General features: G+C 37.7%; 2 protein-coding genes across 12 annotated transcripts; one reads left to right on the top strand and one right to left on the bottom strand.

Moving 5' to 3' along the window:
* Positions 1-1,265: 1,265 nt before the first annotated feature.
* LOC103711407 (vacuolar fusion protein MON1 homolog) lies at positions 1,266-13,082 on the bottom strand. Of its 9 annotated transcripts, none has more exons than XR_015974383.2 (15): positions 12,422-13,078; positions 9,448-9,527; positions 9,232-9,303; positions 9,031-9,070; positions 8,350-8,451; positions 8,060-8,181; positions 6,803-6,935; positions 5,247-5,338; positions 4,236-4,317; positions 3,995-4,059; positions 3,555-3,845; positions 3,346-3,437; positions 2,858-2,922; positions 2,271-2,612; positions 1,266-1,572 (listed from the first exon to the last, which is right to left on the bottom strand). XR_015974383.2 is itself a non-coding variant. In XM_008797542.5 (15 exons), exons 1-15 carry the CDS (start codon positions 12,893-12,895, stop codon positions 1,477-1,479), a joined length of 1,923 nt encoding a protein of 640 aa, XP_008795764.2. In that variant the 5' UTR covers positions 12,896-13,072; the 3' UTR covers positions 1,266-1,476. The 9 variants fall into 9 exon arrangements, 8 of the variants coding, with proteins under 8 accessions (XP_008795764.2, XP_008795772.2, XP_088569612.2 ...); XM_008797542.5 differs by lacking the exon at positions 2,271-2,612 and adding an exon at positions 10,845-10,941 and having other exon boundaries at positions 2,858-2,937; positions 9,448-9,532; positions 12,422-13,072; XM_008797550.5 differs by lacking the exon at positions 2,271-2,612 and adding an exon at positions 10,845-10,941 and having other exon boundaries at positions 9,448-9,532; positions 12,422-13,072.
* A 683-nt stretch (positions 13,083-13,765) lies between these two features.
* Positions 13,766-18,913, top strand: PNSL1 (PsbP-like protein 2). Of its 3 annotated transcripts, none has more exons than XM_008797523.5 (8): positions 13,766-14,017; positions 14,128-14,224; positions 16,158-16,241; positions 16,498-16,571; positions 16,656-16,778; positions 17,141-17,212; positions 18,226-18,322; positions 18,583-18,913. In XM_008797523.5, the coding sequence occupies exons 1-8, from the start codon at positions 13,976-13,978 to the stop codon at positions 18,684-18,686; spliced, it is 693 nt and encodes a 230-aa protein (XP_008795745.1). In that variant the 5' UTR covers positions 13,766-13,975; the 3' UTR covers positions 18,687-18,913. The 3 variants fall into 3 exon arrangements, with proteins under 3 accessions (XP_008795745.1, XP_026662306.1, XP_008795753.1); XM_026806505.4 differs by lacking the exon at positions 18,583-18,913 and adding an exon at positions 18,399-18,529; XM_008797531.6 differs by having other exon boundaries at positions 13,771-14,017; positions 14,140-14,224.
* Positions 18,914-20,765: the final 1,852 nt, after the last annotated feature.

Genomic DNA, 20,765 nt, shown 5'->3' with positions numbered 1-20,765 from the left:
TGAATTGATGTTATCAGGTGAATTATTGTGAAAAATCTTGATCACTTTTTGATGCTGCTCTTTGATGCATCTTAGACAGTATGCTATTACCACTAGTTATCGCGTACCAACTGCATACAGATTGCAGTATGAATCGTTGAAAGTACTTTCTTCTGGTCTCAGATGGCCCAGGAGAACAACTTTGTTTCGAGGTAGCTTGCACGATTCGATCCACATGTAAAGGCTTTCCATAAAATGCAGTGAAAACAATTGCAGAATCATGAAGAAAAATCAGAAGTCAAGTAAATGCTTCATAGATTTGCATTAGACTGTAGTGTATGTGTAGAATCATGCTCCATGCTGATGTATCAATCTTCCCTTCGGATACAACACTGTGATGATTCCCAGTACTAGAGGCTATATAAGATCATGAAATCATTATGATCAGTAAGTATGCTGTCCATTCTGGGGAATCATGCTTCTCCCATTAGCTGCCCTTTGGTGCCATGCTGCGGTAAAACATTCTGACTCACCAAATTTCCTCCTCAAGTTAAGATGTGATGCCGATCCAACCACACATTTAGACGTGTACTTGCAGCCCAACGAAAAGGTTAAATGGTTAAATAACCAGAAGTTTAAACGAAAAATTGATGTAAAATTGATGTTCGTTCAGGTAGACAAAGGCCATGTTCAGGCATCATCTGATATTCTCTTCAACAGGTGAAGACAAACTTGATTCACGTTGTTTTATAATTGGATATTAGTTGTCAAATGAGATTGACAGAAAGAATAAAATATTAATTGAAGCTTGACAATTGAAGCTTAGACGTGGGCAACATTCATGTTTTAAATATGTAACTAACTAGCTTCGAGGATTCCCTGGAAACGGCTGAAAAAGGTAATGCCAAAATATGCATTCCCTGGAAAGGGGAATAATAATAATAATAAAAAGGATCGATAAGCCTACTTGCCGTTCTTCAGTACGTAGGCGAATGTCAGGATAATGTCACCAGTAAAATTAAAGGTGATGACCGGCCCCGGCCAGTTGAGCTCGGCCCGTCCATCATCATGAAACGAGCGATCGCTTTCACGCCGCGCTCCGAGCCTCGACCTCTCAAGCCTCGTCTCGAACCCTGACCCACCCGTGTGGCGTGGCTGGAATAAGGCCTTGCACATGCTTTTCAATTTGGGCAGGATCGTGCGAGGGCATAAGAATTGGGGCCCTGGCTCACAGTTGCCCGGCTCAGTCCAAGACCATCATCATCAACAGTATTTGCCCACGAGAATTGGAAAAACATATTATTCAAACATGTTGATATAATTTCCAAAACCTTGAACGTACAGTATAATGTTACAGCTTAATGAAATACCACAGGCAACTCCACCCTTGTATACCGACCAATGATGATGTAAGACCTTGTGTTGGCATGGAAAAATTAAAAAGTATGGAACCTTTTGCTAAATGAGTAACTAAATACAATTACATGGACTAAGAAATCACCAGGAAAAGGGGCTTGCTCCCAACAAAAATATCTCATTTTCCGAATCCCTTATCCATTGGCAAACTCTGTTGCACACTTTTATTGCCAGAGCCTGCATGTTCAACATAATCTGAGTCAAGCTTTTGAATGATATGGAGGGTAACAAATCACTCAAAAACTCATTTTCAATTATTTCGATTACTAGAGTTCCAGCATCGCTGACCAAAAAGCTTCTTGCCAACCATTTTTCCACTAGAAAAATCAAATATACAGAGGAAACCAAGTAGAATTGGCAAGGGCAATAAAATTAAAAAAAAAATAAAAAAAGGAGTGCATAACAGCAGTCGAAAACCTTACAAACTTTATATTTCATCCACCTTTTTCCGCCTGGTGGCACTAAAATGTCTGACAGTATGTGCGATACATGTGCACAGCAGACTTCATGATTCAGATTTAGTCATTTAAGTGAGCAAAATAAATTGCCACACTTAACGCCAATATATAACCTAAGCACTATTTTGGTTGTAGTGAGTCATATTAATGAATGGCTTCTCATATAGCGTGAGAAAAGCGGGTTAGGGCTGCAGCACCGAACCCAATAGCAACTAAAACCAAGCAAACATGTGCAGCCTGGTGACTCCTCCAAGATGCAGTCAAGCATCCTTCATATGCACAGGAAGCTAAGTCAAATGTAGGTAATTGGTCATCCATTATGAATGATAAACCATAGTATGATCACAAAATCAACCTTCAGCACCCGATCATCCAGACATTTCACAGCCAGTAAACAACTATAGCTTTTCTACTCACCAAGCATCATAATTAGCTGACTCTAAGTGGTCAAATAATCCTTTTCCATTTCTTTGAACTGCAATATTTTCATGGCTCACCATGCACCAATCATGAAAATCCTGCTTCGATTCCTGATTCACACCTCCATAGATATCAACCGCAAAGGGGTAGTCAGGAGAGATGGTAGCAGATGGGAGAAACTGCGAGATTGGAGAGGCAGATCCACAATCCAGATATATTTGGGATACCCAAACATCAACAGTTTTAAGGACTTTTGGTATCCCTAAAATCTAGGGTTGCGAGGTCCAAGGTCCTCTCAATCCCCCTACTGTCCCCCACCTCATCTCACTCTGCTGACTCCTGCATTTGTCCGAATCATTCATAAATCCACAATGAGCCGTTCAAATGTGCAAAGACAAAAATGATGAACCAATGTTTGTTTGTCTGAACCTTGCATATTATGCTTTAACATTGATAGTAGATATGTTTTAAGATGAGAAAATGCTATCCATGCAGAAGAACATGGTATGTTACTGTTTTCCATTCCCTACAAGTTATTAAAGCATAAAAATTATTAACATCATGAAGAGTGAAAAGGTGCAAACCTTGTCTGCAAGTGGATCAAATGCTGCATAAAGTTCAAAATCTTGAGTGATCCAGCACAGCAGAACTGCCACATAACACACTGACATTATAATTGAACTTGTTAATATTCATAAATGTATGATCAAGAGAAACCAGACACTAAGAATATGCCCTGGTGTTCTTCTTTTTTAATCTTTATTATTTTAAGCTGTTCTTTAGTGGTGAACTGTCTTCCCTAACTGAATGTGGTTGATTGAGAGAAGGAAACACTGTGTTAGGTGATAATACATCAAGAACAATCATGATGGATTTGAGACAATTAGCTATTAATATTGACAAATCTGCCTGACATCCTCTGGTCATCGGAATTTATTTCCTTTAATGGACAAGTAGAATGCCTGCATACAATAAACAATAGAACCACAAACCCACGCAGGCAAAACAAACCACATTCTTAAATCACTTCAGTGATGGAAACTATATTCTTCAAATCATTTTATGAACTTACCACAATTTTCATCCCTTCTAAACTGTGTTTTATGTGGACCAGTTCCTTTGTCATGCATGGAGGTGTATAACTTTTGATAAGCCCTATACAATCTGCATGTGTCATAATTGTGTTATTTTATAAGGGATGGTACTAAATAGACAACCAGAATTAAGGAAAATATAACAAATAAAGTTTAGATGTTGTTGCTTTAGGGAAAGCAACAATACCTTTTCTGTTGATTAAAGTTGTTTATGGGGGAGGAGAACTCTGATGACACGTACTGGTCAAGGTATATACTCTTATACATGAAATGCCAAAGTCCAGCTGGGCCACCAGTGCCTAGGCAAGAAGACAAAGATCCAGCAGTCATTTTATCCAGACCTAAAGGAGGAGACATAGATCCAGAACGGAGAGAAGAATCAACAGGCAGGTCCTCCACATGTAGACCACCATCTAGCATGGATCTCTTAACTTCACAGAGAACATTTGACTTCACAAACACCGCCTCAATGCGAAGCCTATGTAATATCAATGAAACTGAAATTATCATTTTACTTGGGGATAATGATATTCAAAGTAATTCTATAAATTGGATGCAAAATTAGATTACAGATGCTTATGCTAAATTAAATATAGCCCTTTCTCTCTTTATGTGTAGCAACTCAACCTGCAATCTTTGAGATGATAGAAGGCATCTGAACTGGTAGTAAGCAATGTCAAATATGTATCCCCCTGTAAAATAAGGCAACTTGCTGAGACAGTAGCCAGTGGCCTAACAAATGCATATATGAAGAGCAATGAAAATTTTGCAATTGGGTGTCATGTAATTTCTGGTCAAACAGGTCTTCTCACATGATTCAAAATCAAAGATACCATACATGTGGATGTTAAATACACATCTCACTCACATCAAAAAAATGGACATAAGCATATAGGAATGCCATTGGATTATATCTTGGTAAGCAAATTGGTGAAAAAGATTCAGAAGTCCTGCACCATGGAAATATAAAATATGTAAGAGCATGATCCCTTAAATAAGCTTATAAAGTACCAGCATAAATTCTGCCATTCTTAAAATTTTAAGGCCTTGGCCTTAACTCTCAAACAGTCCAGAAGCTCATACATGTGACTTGGGTGTATGAACTGTTTATGCAAAACATACAATAAGCAAGTAGTACTATGAAGACATATATACTGAACACACTCCTTTTGGAAAAAATAGAAAGTAAAAATCCAGGCCAGCTATTCCAGGTTATTATTAAGAGGTGAAATTAAAGAAGGCATCAGCAGTAGATTCTGCACATTTAACTTCATGGACACAGATGTCCTGAAGAGAGTTGCATCTTTTCAATGAATATCCACATTTACTGTAGCACAAGAGATTTTTGAATTAGTTGATAGAAACCAAAGATTACTCAACTCACCTAAATATACCAAGTTTACTCAGAGAATATATACTATAAATCGAAAACAAAATTGTATACCATGATAAAGAACCATGACCTATTTTGCATGCAGATAACTCAGCGAGTTGAATATGTTTATACATATTCAAAAGTTTAAAACTGATCTGAATAAATATTGAAATAGGTTTTGTATACAAAACAAGCAGGCCATGTTGCCTCATGAGTATCTTTCACCAGTTATTTCCTCGCAGGTTTGAAAGAAGTTAGGACAGAACATGGTCATTGGACACAACTTCCCTCAAAATTCCTTAGAGGATCCTGCTCTATCAATCTGAAACTTTCATGTACATCTAGTTTCTTGCCATCTCAAATAAATCTCTACTGGGCCTACTTAATCAAGTCCACTAAATTTTGACCTCGTCCTTATTTGATTTACCAAACATATAGTTCTATATTTTCTAGTGCTAGATCTTCTAGATAATACCAAATTTTCCAAACAAGTTATTTAGTTACCTAAATGATTCGGAAGACAATATAAAGTTGGCAAGTAAGAGCATGTCATCCGGACGAAGAGAGGCCTTCTGTGCTCCAACAAGGCTGACAACCTGCAGTTTTAACATAGAGTCACATCAGACCAGCAAATGAATGAGAGAGTATTAAGAATATCTCTTGGATGACAAGAAAGTGAATTAATCAATAGTTTATTATAGAAAAAAGGCAGCGCACCATATTACCAAAATCAACTTTGAGAATCCAAACTTTGATCAAGGAGGAGAGAGCACATGTTACCCGTGAAAGAAAATATTAGAAAACATTTCATCTCCTTAAGTTATTTCCAACAGGTCGATATGATTTCGATGATTACAACAAATATATTGTCATTACATACACCAAGAGTTACTAGTCAATTAACTACTTGTTGATAAGATCTAAAAAAAAACTTACAATGAACGCCTTGAAGCAGATATACAAAACAAAATTGTAGGGTTCCATTTAAGAAGCAAAATCTTTAAGTTGCAACTCAATTTAAACAAGTCAAAACAAAAGATGGCTGTTTCAAGCAAGAAAAGAGCTGAACAAAAACCAATTCATATTGATATAGCGGCTTCTAACATGGTTCCACAACAGATAGACAACAAACAAAAAATTGAGGCCTATGAGATCAAGCATGTCAAGTAGCAATAATACATTGAAATAGGCAACTTAATAATTCAGATTTATCGCATGGAAACAAGGCAGCTGATTATGGCCAGACATGTTATTGGCACGAATGCTGGGTTTCTGTAAACTGACATGGTTAATCCTGATCTCATTGTAATTGTAACGACTAATGCCATGACTTGTACATACGGTAGAAAGAAGTAACTTGGGTATTTCCCTGTTTCTACCAGAAGAAAAAAAAAACAAAAGGAGAGAACTTAATCTAAAGAGATGACAGGACAAGATGATGAAAGAACAAAGATCCATTAAATAATATTGAAGGACAGGCTTTGTCAAAATTCATTCACTGGGATGCCATCCACAGGACTCTATAAGAGGAACATACTTGATGATACACCACCATCGTCTAAACATAGGACCACTTGTAAAATGCATGAGATACTCCATGTTTGTGTTGCAGTAGAGATCACATTCAAAATATAATCTTCTTTTATACATTGTATAATCAAGTGACATGAAAGAATCATATATCTGGTCAAACAACATACCAGTATTTCCATCTGATGTGTCATCAGAATCTCTTGTTTCACAGACAATTAATCTAATATTTCACATCATATTAAGATAGACACGTGAAAGCCACTCAAGCTGCAAGCACAAGCTTAGGGCAAGAGTAGTGCTAAAAATATGCACATGGTGCGTGCACATATAAAAGCCATGTGTACCTGTTAGTATCATTATCCAACTACATTACTACTCAGGCATCTATTGGTAATGGTGAAAGAATACCAAAGACACTGACATGATGAGATCTTGCTTAAACACTTGGAACTGCACAGTAACTAAAAATAAATTCTTGATAAAATTGTCTCAATTTTCAGATACTGAACAAGAAATTTTGGATGAACCTTGTGCTTAGACATCAATAGTGCAAATAAAACTCCTGAGTCAGCAACATCTTGCAAAATAGCACCAGCTGCTTGTCTTGTTCCATAAGCAAGAGGAAGGCATGTATATGCATGAAGAAATGCAGCAGGATTCCTGAAAGGATAGAAACTGACATCAAGAATAATTTACTAGATGCACAACAATCGTTCACGCATTGTGATTCTGCTTTATCATGAACTTTTGTGGTAACATTCTTGTAACATAATTGTTTCTTTAAGCAATATACTTGGCGATTTTTTACTCTATCACCACCAACTATAATCCATAAAAATAGCATGTTTACTCATCTGTATAGGCAATTTGATGATCATCCTCATGCCATTATTGAACCTTTTTACCTATTTGTTCCATCAAATGCCATTTGAGAAACAACCCATAGCACCTTGCCAACAGCTGCCAAAAGCCCAAAAGGGGATAAGCCCTGCTGATTATGCGATGATGTTTTGTTGATTTTTCAATACATATCCTCTCCACACATACAATATCTTTGCAGTGGTTACTATTGGTTACCATGCAAGATATACAAGACCTATCCACAAATGTAGGAGGACAGGTACGAGAATCCTAGAAAAGATGTCCCATCTCCTGATTTATATACAAGTCAATATTTCCCCAAACTTTTCATGTTTGGTATTGATCGTTAAAGAACTGTGTGATTGACAACAGGCCCAATCTCAAAGGAACATCCCCAGTCTATATGACAAGAAGTTAAGCATTAAAATTTACATGACAGGTGTCATGAAGTGCACCCTGAAAAAAAATTGAATAAAGCACGCTGGTGATGATATTACTTTCTTAACAAAAGGAAAAATCATTTTGTGCATATGCTCACACATCCATATTGCTCTAGCATAATTCACCTAATCAGGATTTCAATTTTTCTCTTATTTTTGGTTTCATTGTCTTCATAGTCTTCTAATTATCAGCACATTTAAGCTTTTAATTAATACATGATAATTTCAACATCCATGTAAAAATAGAAACTGAGAGCTTAGTTTACTTTACTAAAAAAAATGTACTAAATTATGACTAGTGGTTGTAGGTATTCCTAATTATTTGCTTCAGGAGCACCGGCATGGAAGGAAAATGTTTGGTTCAAACCCAATAGCTGACTCGCCTGAAGCAGACTTACCAATAGAAATTGAGGGGACCAGTTAGATAAAGTTTAAATTTCCACAAATCCATATTAACAGCAACAGAAAAGGAAGAATACAAACCAGCTGAAGGAATGAATCAGAGAGGAGAAAACAGCATCTGTTCCTCCCAGCAAGGAAGTCATATCAAATTTTGGATTTTTCTCAAAACATCTATGAACTGACTTTGTCAAGATAAGCAGCATCTGCACCATATCATGACCAAAAAGGCAATGGGATCAATAGAAATGTATTGCTGATGTCTAGGTGCATAAAATGGATATAATACCAGGAAAAGTCCAAGAGATGTAAATGCTTATGTTTATATAAATTTCTAATATGCTGCCTCTTAAATCATACCATATCATTAGTACCTGACTGTAGATGAGCTCTAATTGTTCCCTCAATGCCTCACAGGGCTCTTCTGTACAGCTTATGCAAACTAAATAAATCGGACCTTTCACAAGAAAAACTACCTGAATATACAACAAAGAAAATAACTCAGAAAAGAGCAAATGTGATATCTGCAACCTACACACATGAGACTCTAAAATATTTAATCTATAATGGTCCAAAATGAATATAATCATATGAAATATTCATCTATCTGCATCCTTCCAGATTCTACAAAATAAAAGTTCAACCATCAATCTACCAAATAGTCTGATACCACCTTCAATGACCCAAGGCACCATAAATTCTAGCACATAGTCCTAAATTAGCCCCCAAGGGCCAGTGAAGGTTAAAAAAGAAAAGGACTAAACATAAAATTTAGGATCATTTAAATTCATGCTTCTTGTGGCATATACAAAAAACTTCACAGTTTGCTATTTTACCAAACAAACTGATTAAACAAAGCTGGAACAGTTCAAAATTTCAAATATTGCGCCAATTATTCAAAAGATTTTTTTTCTGTACGAAGTATACGGATGATATGTCACTATGACATGCAAAGCTCCATTTCATGTCCATTTACACGAAGGGAAAAATAGCTGCTACTGACAAACAACAAGATTTCAGAGATCAATTATTGTTGGTGAGAAAGGCCAGCTGACCTGATGGTTACCGGCTCTTACAAGTTTGACACGATCTCCACTGCACAAAAAGATAAACAGAACACTGCAATAATCCATCTTGTACATAATTTAACTAGATCATGTAAATGACATAATGTCTAAGAAATGGCTTGCCAATCACAAGTAAGTAGGATGAGGATTGCTGGTCAGCTCCCACATAAGCTGGATATAGCAGCATACCTGTTCTCAACAAAAGAAATGATAGCTTGCAAGGTTGCTGAAAATCCTGCTAGTTTGTGTTCATCTCCATACCTGAAAGTGCAGCAAGATGTTACATAAGTAAACAACATTTTCAAAAAATCAAGATGCATTGTATCTACTGAACCATGTTGTTCTTTGTCCCAGTGTAACAATAACCAAATATGAAACTATGTTAGTGCTAAATTCTAAGTGTACCTTGAGTATATTGGTTTCCCGGAGTGACTCAACATGAAGAAGTGTTTCTTCCGTCTTCTCCATGAAATTGAAGCATCATCCTGCACTTCAAATAGACATCAAGTGTTACAAGAACAAATTTCAGAATAGAGGCTCTTTTACAGGGTGATAAGAACCAACATGTTAGTAAACATTAGTTCCAGTTTGGAACCCAGAAGCTTAAAAAAAATTGGGGCACAAAGCACATTGATGAAAAACAAGAAGATTAAAGTAACCAAATGTTGACTTACTAAAAAAATCTGACGATAAAGATATAAAAATAACTCATGCATACAAATGATAAAAAATTTGATAAACATTTTGTACTTCATCTGCTGTCAATCAGATGCATGACAATAACTTTAGCAGCCTAGAAATTGGAATAAGCATGGCAAGAATCAGCAAGTAAATCTAGAACATAGTTTCTATCTACAGCCAGTTTCAAAACACTGCAAATGCCACCATCATAGTATACAAAGGTTGTTCTGAAAAGCAAAAACTCATTGGTCTAAGTGAGTTTAGCCTAAGAACTTTTAGGCGAACATTTGTGGAGCTTTTAGAGGAATATCAAGGGATTATTTTTGAGAAACAATATCAAAAGAAATTAAATGCATGAAAGGATAATTATAAGAAAGCATATTATGAACATTTACTTTTTTATGACCTAGCACCTTTAAGTCCACCCAAAAGTAAAATAGGAAGCATATAGGTACCTTGCCATTGGCATCAAGTGACTGTCTCAAGATTACAGAGAAAACACTATTAAATATCTCGTAAGGTCTCAATCGATACTATAGATAGTCAACATCAAGGGTAGCGAAATGAGCAGTGAAATGTAAGCATTAGCATGAAAGTATTCATCTACTATTATCAAGGTACATCATCTCGGTACTAGGGCCCATACAGATGCCACCCTATCGCCGTGTTGGTATGCCTGGTACGAGGGCCGGTTCGGCGTACCGAATGTCGATACACCTCCTGTATCATGTACTGATACCGAACCGGTACATTACAGTATGCTCCATACCATCCGGTTCGGTACGATATGACATATCTTGACTATCATTTTAAAGAACATTAGCAAAGCACATTTTTGTCCAAGAAGATATATTTAACTTGTCTAAAGAACACCAATAACTATAAGAAATCAAGCGAGATAAAAGAGAGGAAAAAATCATTACTATATCCAAGGCCAGATTGCGACGATTTACTATAAAACACATGATCGAAAAAGCAAAAATTGCCTCCTCCTCTCTCAATATATAGGGCACAACCATTAGAACCAGGCCGAAGTTTAAATGACGACTATGAATAGCCACAATCAAAAAAAAAAAAAACAATATTGTGTGAAAAGCCCCCTAATTGCCAAGGGTACTCACTGTTCAAGTGCAAGTCTTCTTCAGCTGCAGCTATCAATTTTACTACACCAGCTTTCAATACATGCATGTTGAAATACTTTCTGGAACATAACATGATCTGAAACAAACTCAGGGATGAGCACCTATTTCATATACATTGCTCACCTACTTAAGCATAAATAATAAAGGAAATATTAGGTATGCTTCTGCTTGCCAAGCATGCCAAAAAAAACATATAAAAAACTTCACTTACAAAACATGAATAGAAAAAAAGATTAAATTCCCTTGTTTGTAAGCATGCACCTCAGTGATCATAGACAACAGAATTTTAATAATGAGGGAGAAAAACAAGAGTTGTCACAATATGATTATATTCTTATGACTCTTCTCTGCTTACAAAGCATGATAAAGGATTTTGCACAAAACCATGTCTAAGCCAGTGGCTGAAACCTAAATGTTCGCTGATGACTGGTTAGCACTAATCCATATGATGGAGTCAGCAAAAGAAACTTACACCACCAGGCAGACAAGAAGCAGTAATTAAGCATATCCAGAAACAATACCAAAGTGTATGAATTATTTTGAGAGGAACTAGATGGAAGAAGAGATACTGATTCTATCCTGCCCTAAACCATACTCTTTTCATAGATTTGCGGAAGTCATCGGATCCAGGCAGAAACTAGTAGAGCACCATAACTTTTTCACCTTCTTTTATAGAACCAAACTAACGTCAGACAGCTTAGAATCAAAATATCAGAAGAAATACCAGCCAAACAAGCCTAATAATTTTGATAACGTGCATGTCTCCATACCCCTTAAATGATCTGGTGATTTCAGCTTCTGTTAGCAACACTTACTAATTGAATTTAAAGAAGATGGACATAAGTCAGTACTGTTCATTCACTAAAATTTCGTCGTTTTGAATATATTCCACAACCATGTTTACTTCACCAGCCAAAACATGAAAAATAAAAAAGCATGGAAGCTAGCAAATCCTTTTTTCGAAATACTTATGACTGCAGACACAACCATGCAAGATGGAAGCAAGCCCGGGATAGGAAAGACAAACACTTACAGCACAGATGTTCAATGTTCTACTTACTATAATTCCCTGAAGAAATATTCACTCTTCTCCTAGAATACAATTGAGATGGTTCACTTTCAAGTAGTCTCCAGAACCTCCACCTCTGGAGTCAACATTTATAGAATGCAATGAATACTTCATACTTCTCTGCGTGCATGTATGAATGTTTCAACTCTTGCTTTGAGTACATCGCAGTAGCTATGTATTGGTTCCTGATGAAGTAGGACCATTTCCATGACATTCTCCACAATGCTCGGGTGGATAAAATCACCTATAGTTGTAATACTTTTATGCATTAAACTACCTAGTTTCCCATATCATTTATAACAACATTATCGTGGTTTCCTGGTGCTATTCTAGAGAAATAAAGATGACGGGAGGGAATATCAAGAAGTAGTACTTTATGGGCGGTCCTAATAGGTCTAAATAAAATATCAGCAACAACCACATTCCAGATATCCTAGCGCCAAAATTCAGAAACCATGACGAAGAAGCAAAGAATTGCAGCACTCACCTCATCACGATGCTCTTTTCGACGGCACCAATCATCCTGGGAAGCACCTCCGTCGTCGACCTCCTCGATCCCACTCTCTCCACTGCTCCCCCTCTCTCCAGCATACCCACTACTGCTAGGGCTAGGCGGCGCGTCCTCGTCCTGCTCCGAGCTCTCCCTCCAAGACACGCCGCCGTGGGACGACGACGCCCGGGCCTCTCCAGCAGCACCATCAATCTCATCCACCGAACACGAAGCAACCGGAGGCTCCTCTTCCTCGATCTCATCGCCGGCATAGAAATCCGCGCACAGAAATCCGTTGCTCGCAGGCGCTCGACAGCCGGCGGCATTGCCTGAATCCTCCCCGGAAAGAGAACTCAGCCGTTCCTCCACGGTGGATTCTTGAGGCTTGGGATCGGGGTCGGGCTCTGGTCTAGGGTTAGGGCTTGGATCGGAAGGGCCGTCGTCGGGAGGAAGGCGTGGATCGGAATCCATGGCGGGGTATAAGGATAGCAGAGGGGCACAAGAAGGGGCAAGGATTTAGGGTTTTGGGAGGGGGGAATTAGAGTTTGACGGGAATGAGGAAGAGAAGAAAAGGAAGCGAAGAAGAAAGAGATCGTCCTAGTACCCGTCGGTCGCTCGCAGACAGCGGCAGTAGAAGGTGAGGGCGGTTGGTTTGACCAGTAGATCGGGGGATATGGTGGGGCTTGGAAATGGCCCAGACTGGGCGGCCCACTCCCTTACCCTAGGCCGGCCTGGAAATATGTTTTTCCTCCGGCTTGGGCTGAGCACAGGTCCGAGTCCGACCCGAGCCCAAGACCACTCAGTCAGGCCGATGGAGAGCTAGTCGCAGGAGCCATCGAGATGGGCGCTGTACATCTTAATGCAAACGGCCAGGGAGACCTGGGACTCGAGGTTGCCGTTGGCGAGGATGACGTTGTACTCATACATACGTACATACGTACGTACGTACGTTGGGGCTAGAGAGCTCTTAAAAAAAGACGTACGTATGTGTATGTATGTAGGTATGTAATGTATATGTTTGTTTGTATGTATGTATGCATGCATGCAGGCATGCATGTAGGTGTATGTATACATGCGTATGTATATATATGTATGTATGTATATATATGTATATGTATATATATGTGTGTGTGTTAGCGTATATATATGTATGTGTGTACATATATATTAACGAATTACGGCTTTAAGGGCTCGTGGCTAAAAGACAAAAAAAAAATAAAACCAGCCAAAGAAAATAATAATAATAATAATAATAATAATAATAATTAGAAAATGAGAAAACCCAATAAAAAAAAGTCAAAATTAAAAAATGAGAAAACCCGTGCACGGGGATAAGGGGGTGACTTGGAGCACGTAGCGTTCACCCAAGAAAGGCCTCTGTATGCTCGCCATTTGAAGAGTGGGGGAGATAAAAAGATAACCGAGCACTCAAAATCTTTCTCAAGCACTTCTCTAATGGAGGCCTCTGGTTCGATTTTATTTTGACTGCAGCGCCTTCTCTGGGCTTTTAGAACTCGACCGTTCTCCCGGGGCCCTGTTGATTGCTTTGAGATGGCAACACTGCGGAGCTGGGTCTCTTCTCTTCCCAACCAAGTGCGCCTTCCTTTTCTCTTCTATTTATTTTTAATATCACAGCCGCTTACATGAGAAACTTGGATATTAAGTCCTTCAATGCAAGTAACTTGTCGATATATTTCTTTAAGTTTGCAATGCAGAACTCGGCCGTGAGCAGCCGTTCGACGGTGGTTCCTTCATCTGTTATCAAGGCAAGTTCGGGAGATTTATTGATGAATGAGAAGGGTAGGTTACTCATCACTGAATTAAATTTGGATAGTTTTATGTCTGTTTTCTTTTTTTTTTACGTTTTTTGGGTTTTATGTTTGATTAATATATAATAAATGGAATCACATGAAAATGGATTGTGACAGAGGGTTTGTATCTCATGATACACTGCCCTGAAAAAGGATGCAGTGGGCTTTTCCTTTTAGCCTCAGATGCTGTAGGTGTAGCCAAAGGAGAATTGCTCGGTTTCTGTTATCAATGGAAACCATGGACCCTAAGGTGGTTGGCATCCATTCTTCTCTCATCTACTTCTTTTGTCTAGCTCCCAGATTCTCTCAGCCAATTCTCTTACTCGTTCTCTGCCAGTATACTGCAGCTTGTGCATTTGCGTTCTAGCGAACACCTGGAGTAAGTTAATAATGGTGTGAGAGCCAACCAAGTCTATAGCTGACAAGTTATACTTATCTAATGTTGTAATATATATATATATATATATATATATATATATATACTGTGAAAAAGGAAACCATAAGATGTTCTTAGATGTGCGACCCATACAATCAGCCATAGTTTCCAATATAGGGAACAGATTCGGGAAACAGCCCTGGCAGTCCCCTTGGAAGGGCCTCTTCCTGCTAGGAGAGCTTGGTGGAGGAAGTCCTAGCAGTCCCAAAGCTTTAGGAGGAGAAGAAGAAGATAAGAAGGAGATGGCATTGGATTTGTGAAGCCCCATCGACAAGTCCAAAGCCATCTGGGTCAATCCACCCTAGGTCAGCTTTGTATGGTGAAATGTTATTATCTCTTGATGTGTGGAAGCCTCTAGGTGTGCACCAGAGAGATGGTGATCCAAGAGTAGTATCTCTTGATATTGTGTGCCAAGAGAGGTATCTCTTGATGTTGTGATCCAGGAAAGGGAGTTCTTGATGATATCGTGATCTTTGCCTTGGCCAAGAAGAACTACATTGGAACCACATTATTTCTTGGAGATAATAAAGATTTGGCCTTGATCCCTGGCTTTTTCTATCGGGGTTTTCCACGTAAAACTTGGTCTCTTATCCATTGGTGATTTCCAGTTGCTTGCAAGCACTATCTTGTATTACCATTATTCATACATAGAAGGGAAAGATCTACACTTCCATTGTTGCTGTTCCTGGTGTATGTGCACTAGTTTGGGGTCGTGCAGCGATACCATCCTCTGTATGCACTGGTATCCTTCAATGGCCTTCAATGGGTACACTAATTTGACCCAAGACAGTTTGTTCTTAGCTCATTTGGCCTTCCTTTACCATCAAGTGGTATCAGACCATGCCACCGATCCTGACAGTGTCTGTATATTAGTGTTTTCCTGATATACACTAGGATTTAGTAGTTTATATATTAGTCCTTTTTATCTCTTCCATGTTCATAATTTATACGTGTTGCTTCTCTGCGTATCTCCTTCAAGCAAGTGTTACAACCAAAATCTTGGTGCAGTATACTGTTAAGAAGGTGTAGCAGGTGACTAAGTAGGTGACTGTATCTTAGGAGAGCACCGTGAGCAACCATATCTCCAAAGTGGCAGAAAGATCTCCTGTAGAGTAGGAGCCTGTCAACTAATCTAAATGAAAAATCTTAAATTTATACTTCTTCGTTTTACTTTCCCTAGAGCTTCTGCTGTGCATCTTCCCCACCCACACTGGATACAACATTTCTAAGACCATATGGTCATTTGTTGTTTTTGTTTCTTTGCTTTTTCTTAGTTGTGAAGTGTGAATGGTCTGTAAACGATGGTGTTTGTTAGGTTACTACTTTTGTTGTTAGTTGCCCCTCATCTACATGAATTTATTTGGTGGAATCAGTCATTAATTTAGATGCTGAAGATAAGATCCAATATGTTGATAATGCCAGAGAGTCCAAGCAACAATTTTTAAAAGACAATGTCTGATTTCAAACTTTATATGGTGACTTACAGACTGCTTGAAGAGAAGACTAATATTAGTTGGTGTTGGGGCAGTGACCACTAGTTTGTTCCCTGCAAGATTTGCATCTGCTGAAGGTAAAATCATGGTTTTCCCTGTTTGTAGTGGCATTTTTTTGGGTTCTTACTCATCATTTTCTCTCAAAAAAAGAAGTGAATTTTCATTTCACTCTTGTTCCTTGGGATGATATGTTGCATCAAAAATGTGAATACCTCACTTTCATCTAATGGCTTCATAGTCTTTCTTCTTCTTTTTTTTTCTGAAGGAATATGTTAAATATGTTCACAGAGTTCTTCCTTATAGGGCCTAATATAATTTTATACAAGATTGCAGGAGTACCAAAGGGCTATCAAGCTTTTGTAGATTTTACAGATGGATATTCATATGTTTACCCATCGGATTGGAGGGTAAGTCATGCAATGGATCTGCAAATATTCTATCTTCGAATTATTATGAAAAATGATTTAAATTCTGTCTTTAATATTGTATAGGACTTTGACTTTCGGGGTCATGATTCAGCATTCAAAGATCGCTTTGCAGCATTGCAGCATGTGAGAGTCAGCTTTATTCCTACAAATAAAAATGATGTTCATGATTTGGGTCCCATGGAAGAGGTAATACCATTGGTCCTTTAAATCTTATCAAACGTGTTCTAATTTTATACGTAAGACATGAACTTCAAGTTTATCTTGCCTATTTAGGGCCTGTTTGGAAAATCCAGCAGGATTGAGCTGGATTTTCTATTGGAATCGGGCCTATTGGCCTGCCTAGCCCATATTCTTCCAAAGTTCCATCCTAATCTTAGCTTAGATCCCATCTGCGGGCCTTAAATTGTTTTCTTCCCAAGGTTGTTCACTAGTACATACCTCACTTTGTACAATGGGTTAAGTATGCCCAGAAAATAATTACCTTCAGAATCACTTTGTGTGCTTGCTAAGATGCATTTGTTATCAACAAGTTTTGATATGCTTAACAGGTCATATTCGATTTGGTTAAAAATGTATATGCTGCACCGACTCAGATACCAACAATATATGATATGCAGGAGGTCTGTTTCTTTGACCCTTACATTCTATCTGATTCATTTTTGTGCTTTGGACTTACCATATATGACTCTTTGTGGCGATAGCCATTATTATTCTTCTAGATGATTGCACTATCATATTAAGGTTAGCAAAGACTATTGTAAGTTAATATTGTCGTCGGCACATGAGAGAATGCGCATTGAATCCTTAAAAATATGGTTTTTCTACTTGTGGATACATATTGAAAAACACAAAATCCACATGCTTTTGTCTTTTGAGAATAAAAATCCATATATTCAAAACAATGTAAGATTTTCTACTTCCATATACTTCAGACCATGTTTTCTCCTAGTATAAATTATGTAGAGCAATTAAGTACAGCACAGAATTAAGGTTGTTTTTCTCCTAGTTGCCTTTGAAAAGGCTATGTATAACTCCATTTTGCATTAGCATAAAGTTGTTCTAGCTTTTAATATTTCTCAGCTCCAGAGTGCCTGATTTCTTTAGCAGATTGGATTATTTTAAAATGTTGCTTCAGATTAATTCATTAATTGCAAATTAGAGGCTGTTTATATATTGTTCAAAACAAATTTAACTATGAGACTTAAATCAGAAAAACAAAAAACATATTCTGTAGTTTCCTAGACACCTCTCTCTCTCTCTCTCTCTTGTATCTCATTATTATTTTAGACATTTTCTTGATAATTGTGGGCACGTTGCTGTTGATGCTTGCACTAGCCATGTTATCCCACTTCACTTTTTTTATAGTCTTCCTGGTATGCATGATTCAGAGACACTACATCAAGGAGAGAAAACACAAAAAACACATGTAAATGTATGAGAGTTATATTTGTATTGCATAGAATGTTTTCCTGTTTGACTACTATGTGCAGGTTCAGGAAGATGCTATCAGTCCATTAACAAAGCTCTACCAAATAAACCGATCACTAAGAGGAATAAAGAATTGTTCTTTAGATGAATAATTCATCCATTTACCACATCCTGATTAATCCTTCTTGTATCCCACCTTATGCAGCGTACAATTGATGGAAAGAACTACTGGACATTTGAGTATGACCTTGCATCTTCAGGCTTTTCCCGAACTGCCTTTGCAACCATAGCAATTGGCAATGGTATGTACTACCACTTTAACAATCTCCTTTCATTTTCTACTAGATGACTGCTTCCTTCTGTTTAAACTTTTGGAAGGTCCATGGAGCGAAAAGGACAAAAAAGTTCCTTGATTTCACATATGAGAAGCTTTTACCATGAACTTCTGATTTACAAACCCAACCTAACAATTTCTTATGGGCTAATATTGTGGTATGATTTGATGAAAAACATGAGCATTTTCTACCAAATGACTACTTCCTTCTGTTTAAACTTTTCGAAGGTCGGTACTACACATTAGTGGTAGGTGCAAACGAGAGACGGTGGAGTAGACTCCGAGACAAGCTCAAAGTGGTAGCAGATTCTTTCAAGATACTAGACATATGAAATAAGAACTCCAGTTTGGCAAAATTGCTAGCTGAGTTTGAGTTACTATTAACCGTGATCATGGTTTTCTTTTTATTATGTATATAAATATTGTTCTGTGGAATATTGCTCGTGATATGATTACCACTATCTTAAACCATCTAGATGAAGAAACCTTTCCTGCATCCTTGTATCACAAGAACTGAGTTTCAGCAGCAATGATGTCATTATATCTTCATTTCAAACAATTGCATGTGCATGTGCATGTGCAAACAGCGTACGATATATGATCGGTTCTCATGGAGTGGGCTAATTTGTTAATTTTATTTTTCTGGAAAAAATTTGATTTCTTCTCATGGGTGCTTTAATCAGGACTAGAGAATTGGTGATTGCTTATTAGCAATTTCATTCATCGTTTGCATAAATCTTCATAGAGAATTAATCCTGCATGTGAGTTTGGAAGAGCAAATATCAATGGAATTTAGGTCTATTGGTTGGTACCCCCTCTTGTCTGTTGGGGAAAGTTCTGGATTGGAATTCAGATGATGGTATTCTTTACAGAAAAACCACATACTTCTTTAAAATTCTTCTATGAATGATCCCATTTCTTCGAACTTCTGCTAGTGATCAGTGTGACTGCTTTAATCACCTAATTAACAAAAGAAAAGTGCAAAGTTTGTAGTTACAACATTACGATTGCTAATACTGGAGCAAGGGAGGATCCAGTATGTTCATATCATGTACTGAGATAACCGGAAACTCTTAATTATTGGGTCATTGCAATATATAAAGCAAAACTATGGTGCAACTGTGGCAAAAGAAAAGGTAATCTGAGAAAACAATGGCACAGGTTTATAGTTTCTTGAAACATTGTGTGGAATGCAGTGGTGTGCTATTCCTCCAATTTATTCATTAAATCAAACAAGTCTCAAGAACTGTGGCATGTAAGATCATATGCACTAGAAGCCCTAATCATAATGATTGCTTGAAAGCCCTGTGCAGAGACCATGACTAATGAATTTTATGATATTTGTCTATAACTAGTTTATCTATTATCTATTAACTTTTTGGTTGATACTCTATTCATTATCTATAAATACTTTTGGCAGATAATTTTCTGTACTTATATATTCATGTTGAATTTTGTAACATTTGGTTAATCTTGAAAATGGAGATGAGCATGACATGTCCATCTTTTGAAGTGACAAAGTTCCAAGTCAAAAAAACTAAGAGCGAGGCTGCTGGGGATAATCATGAGAAGGGGTTTAAGAAGAAAGCAATCTAAGATCGTAAAAGCCAGGTCATTTTTTGAACTATTTTAAGGAACTTGTATGGGGTTCATATAGACCAAGTACTCATTTCAATGAAGAAAGGTAGGATTTGTTACTCAAAAAGTTTAACAAAGAGGCCAAGAGAGATTATGATGGGATCCAAGTAAAAAATCATTGGGATAATATGAAGGAATGGCATAGCTGGACTAGGTTAGGTTGGGTTCATGCAAAAGCAAAATGTGAATGCCCCACACAATGGATGGGAAGAGAGATTTTGACATATCTTTATCCACATTGTTTACATTCATAAATGTTTTCTAATATTCTGCAAAGAAATGCAGATTGACAAAATACAGAGAGAAAGCCATGAACATATTTTTTGCCTTGAATGAGTTGCACAGGACATAGTAGACATTGGGAGGCAAGCTGTTGGGCTTCAAGCTCTAAAATCCTTTTTGGGGCATTAGAAAATGCTGCAAATGAGGAGATTGGGGACACTGCGAGGCATGAGGATGCATCAAAATTGTTCTGATTTGGATGACGGGTACTTATTTAATGATAGCTATTTGTAAGAGAATAAGGTAAGAGGATCAACTCCAAAGGATAGCAAAAGAGTGTCGGCCAACTCCAAGTTGCACAAGATAATTGATCGGCTGGTTGATGTTGTGGAGAGCCTGGTACGACCATCTGAACTAGACATGATTTTTCTGGTTGTAGCATTCTAGAGGTGGTGAACTTACTTGGTACACTCATGGGGTTGAGTGTGGGAACAATCATTTTTTTTGGCTTGAGATCCAATTTTTCTTGCATTAGGAATGTCGAGAAATGC

The sequence above is a fragment of the Phoenix dactylifera genome, chromosome 17 (genome assembly GCF_051530095.1).
Source record: "Phoenix dactylifera cultivar Ajwa chromosome 17, Ajwa_hap1_PhDact_Kaust_v1.1, whole genome shotgun sequence".
NCBI classification, from domain to species: Eukaryota; Viridiplantae; Streptophyta; class Magnoliopsida; order Arecales; family Arecaceae; genus Phoenix; species Phoenix dactylifera.
Note: the sequence above shows the minus strand (reverse complement) of the source record. Positions and strands in the feature narration are given on the sequence as shown.

Bases quoted from the DNA above. Each gene is read 5' to 3' on its own strand.
- LOC103711407 (XM_008797542.5), bottom strand. From the start codon at position 12,895: ATGGATTCCGATCCACGCCTTCCTCCCGACGACGGCCCTTCCGATCCA. The intron at 4,060-4,235 runs GTGAGTGAGATG...CTTATTTTACAG, and splicing joins CTTATGTCCATTTTTTTGAT to GGGGATACATATTTGACATT. The intron at 3,846-3,994 runs GTTGAGTTGCTA...GATATTACATAG, and splicing joins TATCATCTCAAAGATTGCAG to GCTTCGCATTGAGGCGGTGT.
- PNSL1 (XM_008797523.5), top strand. From the start codon at position 13,976: ATGGCAACACTGCGGAGCTGGGTCTCTTCTCTTCCCAACCAA. The intron at 14,225-16,157 runs GTAGGTTACTCA...GGTGACTTACAG, and splicing joins TTTATTGATGAATGAGAAGG to ACTGCTTGAAGAGAAGACTA. The intron at 16,242-16,497 runs GTAAAATCATGG...ACAAGATTGCAG, and splicing joins AAGATTTGCATCTGCTGAAG to GAGTACCAAAGGGCTATCAA.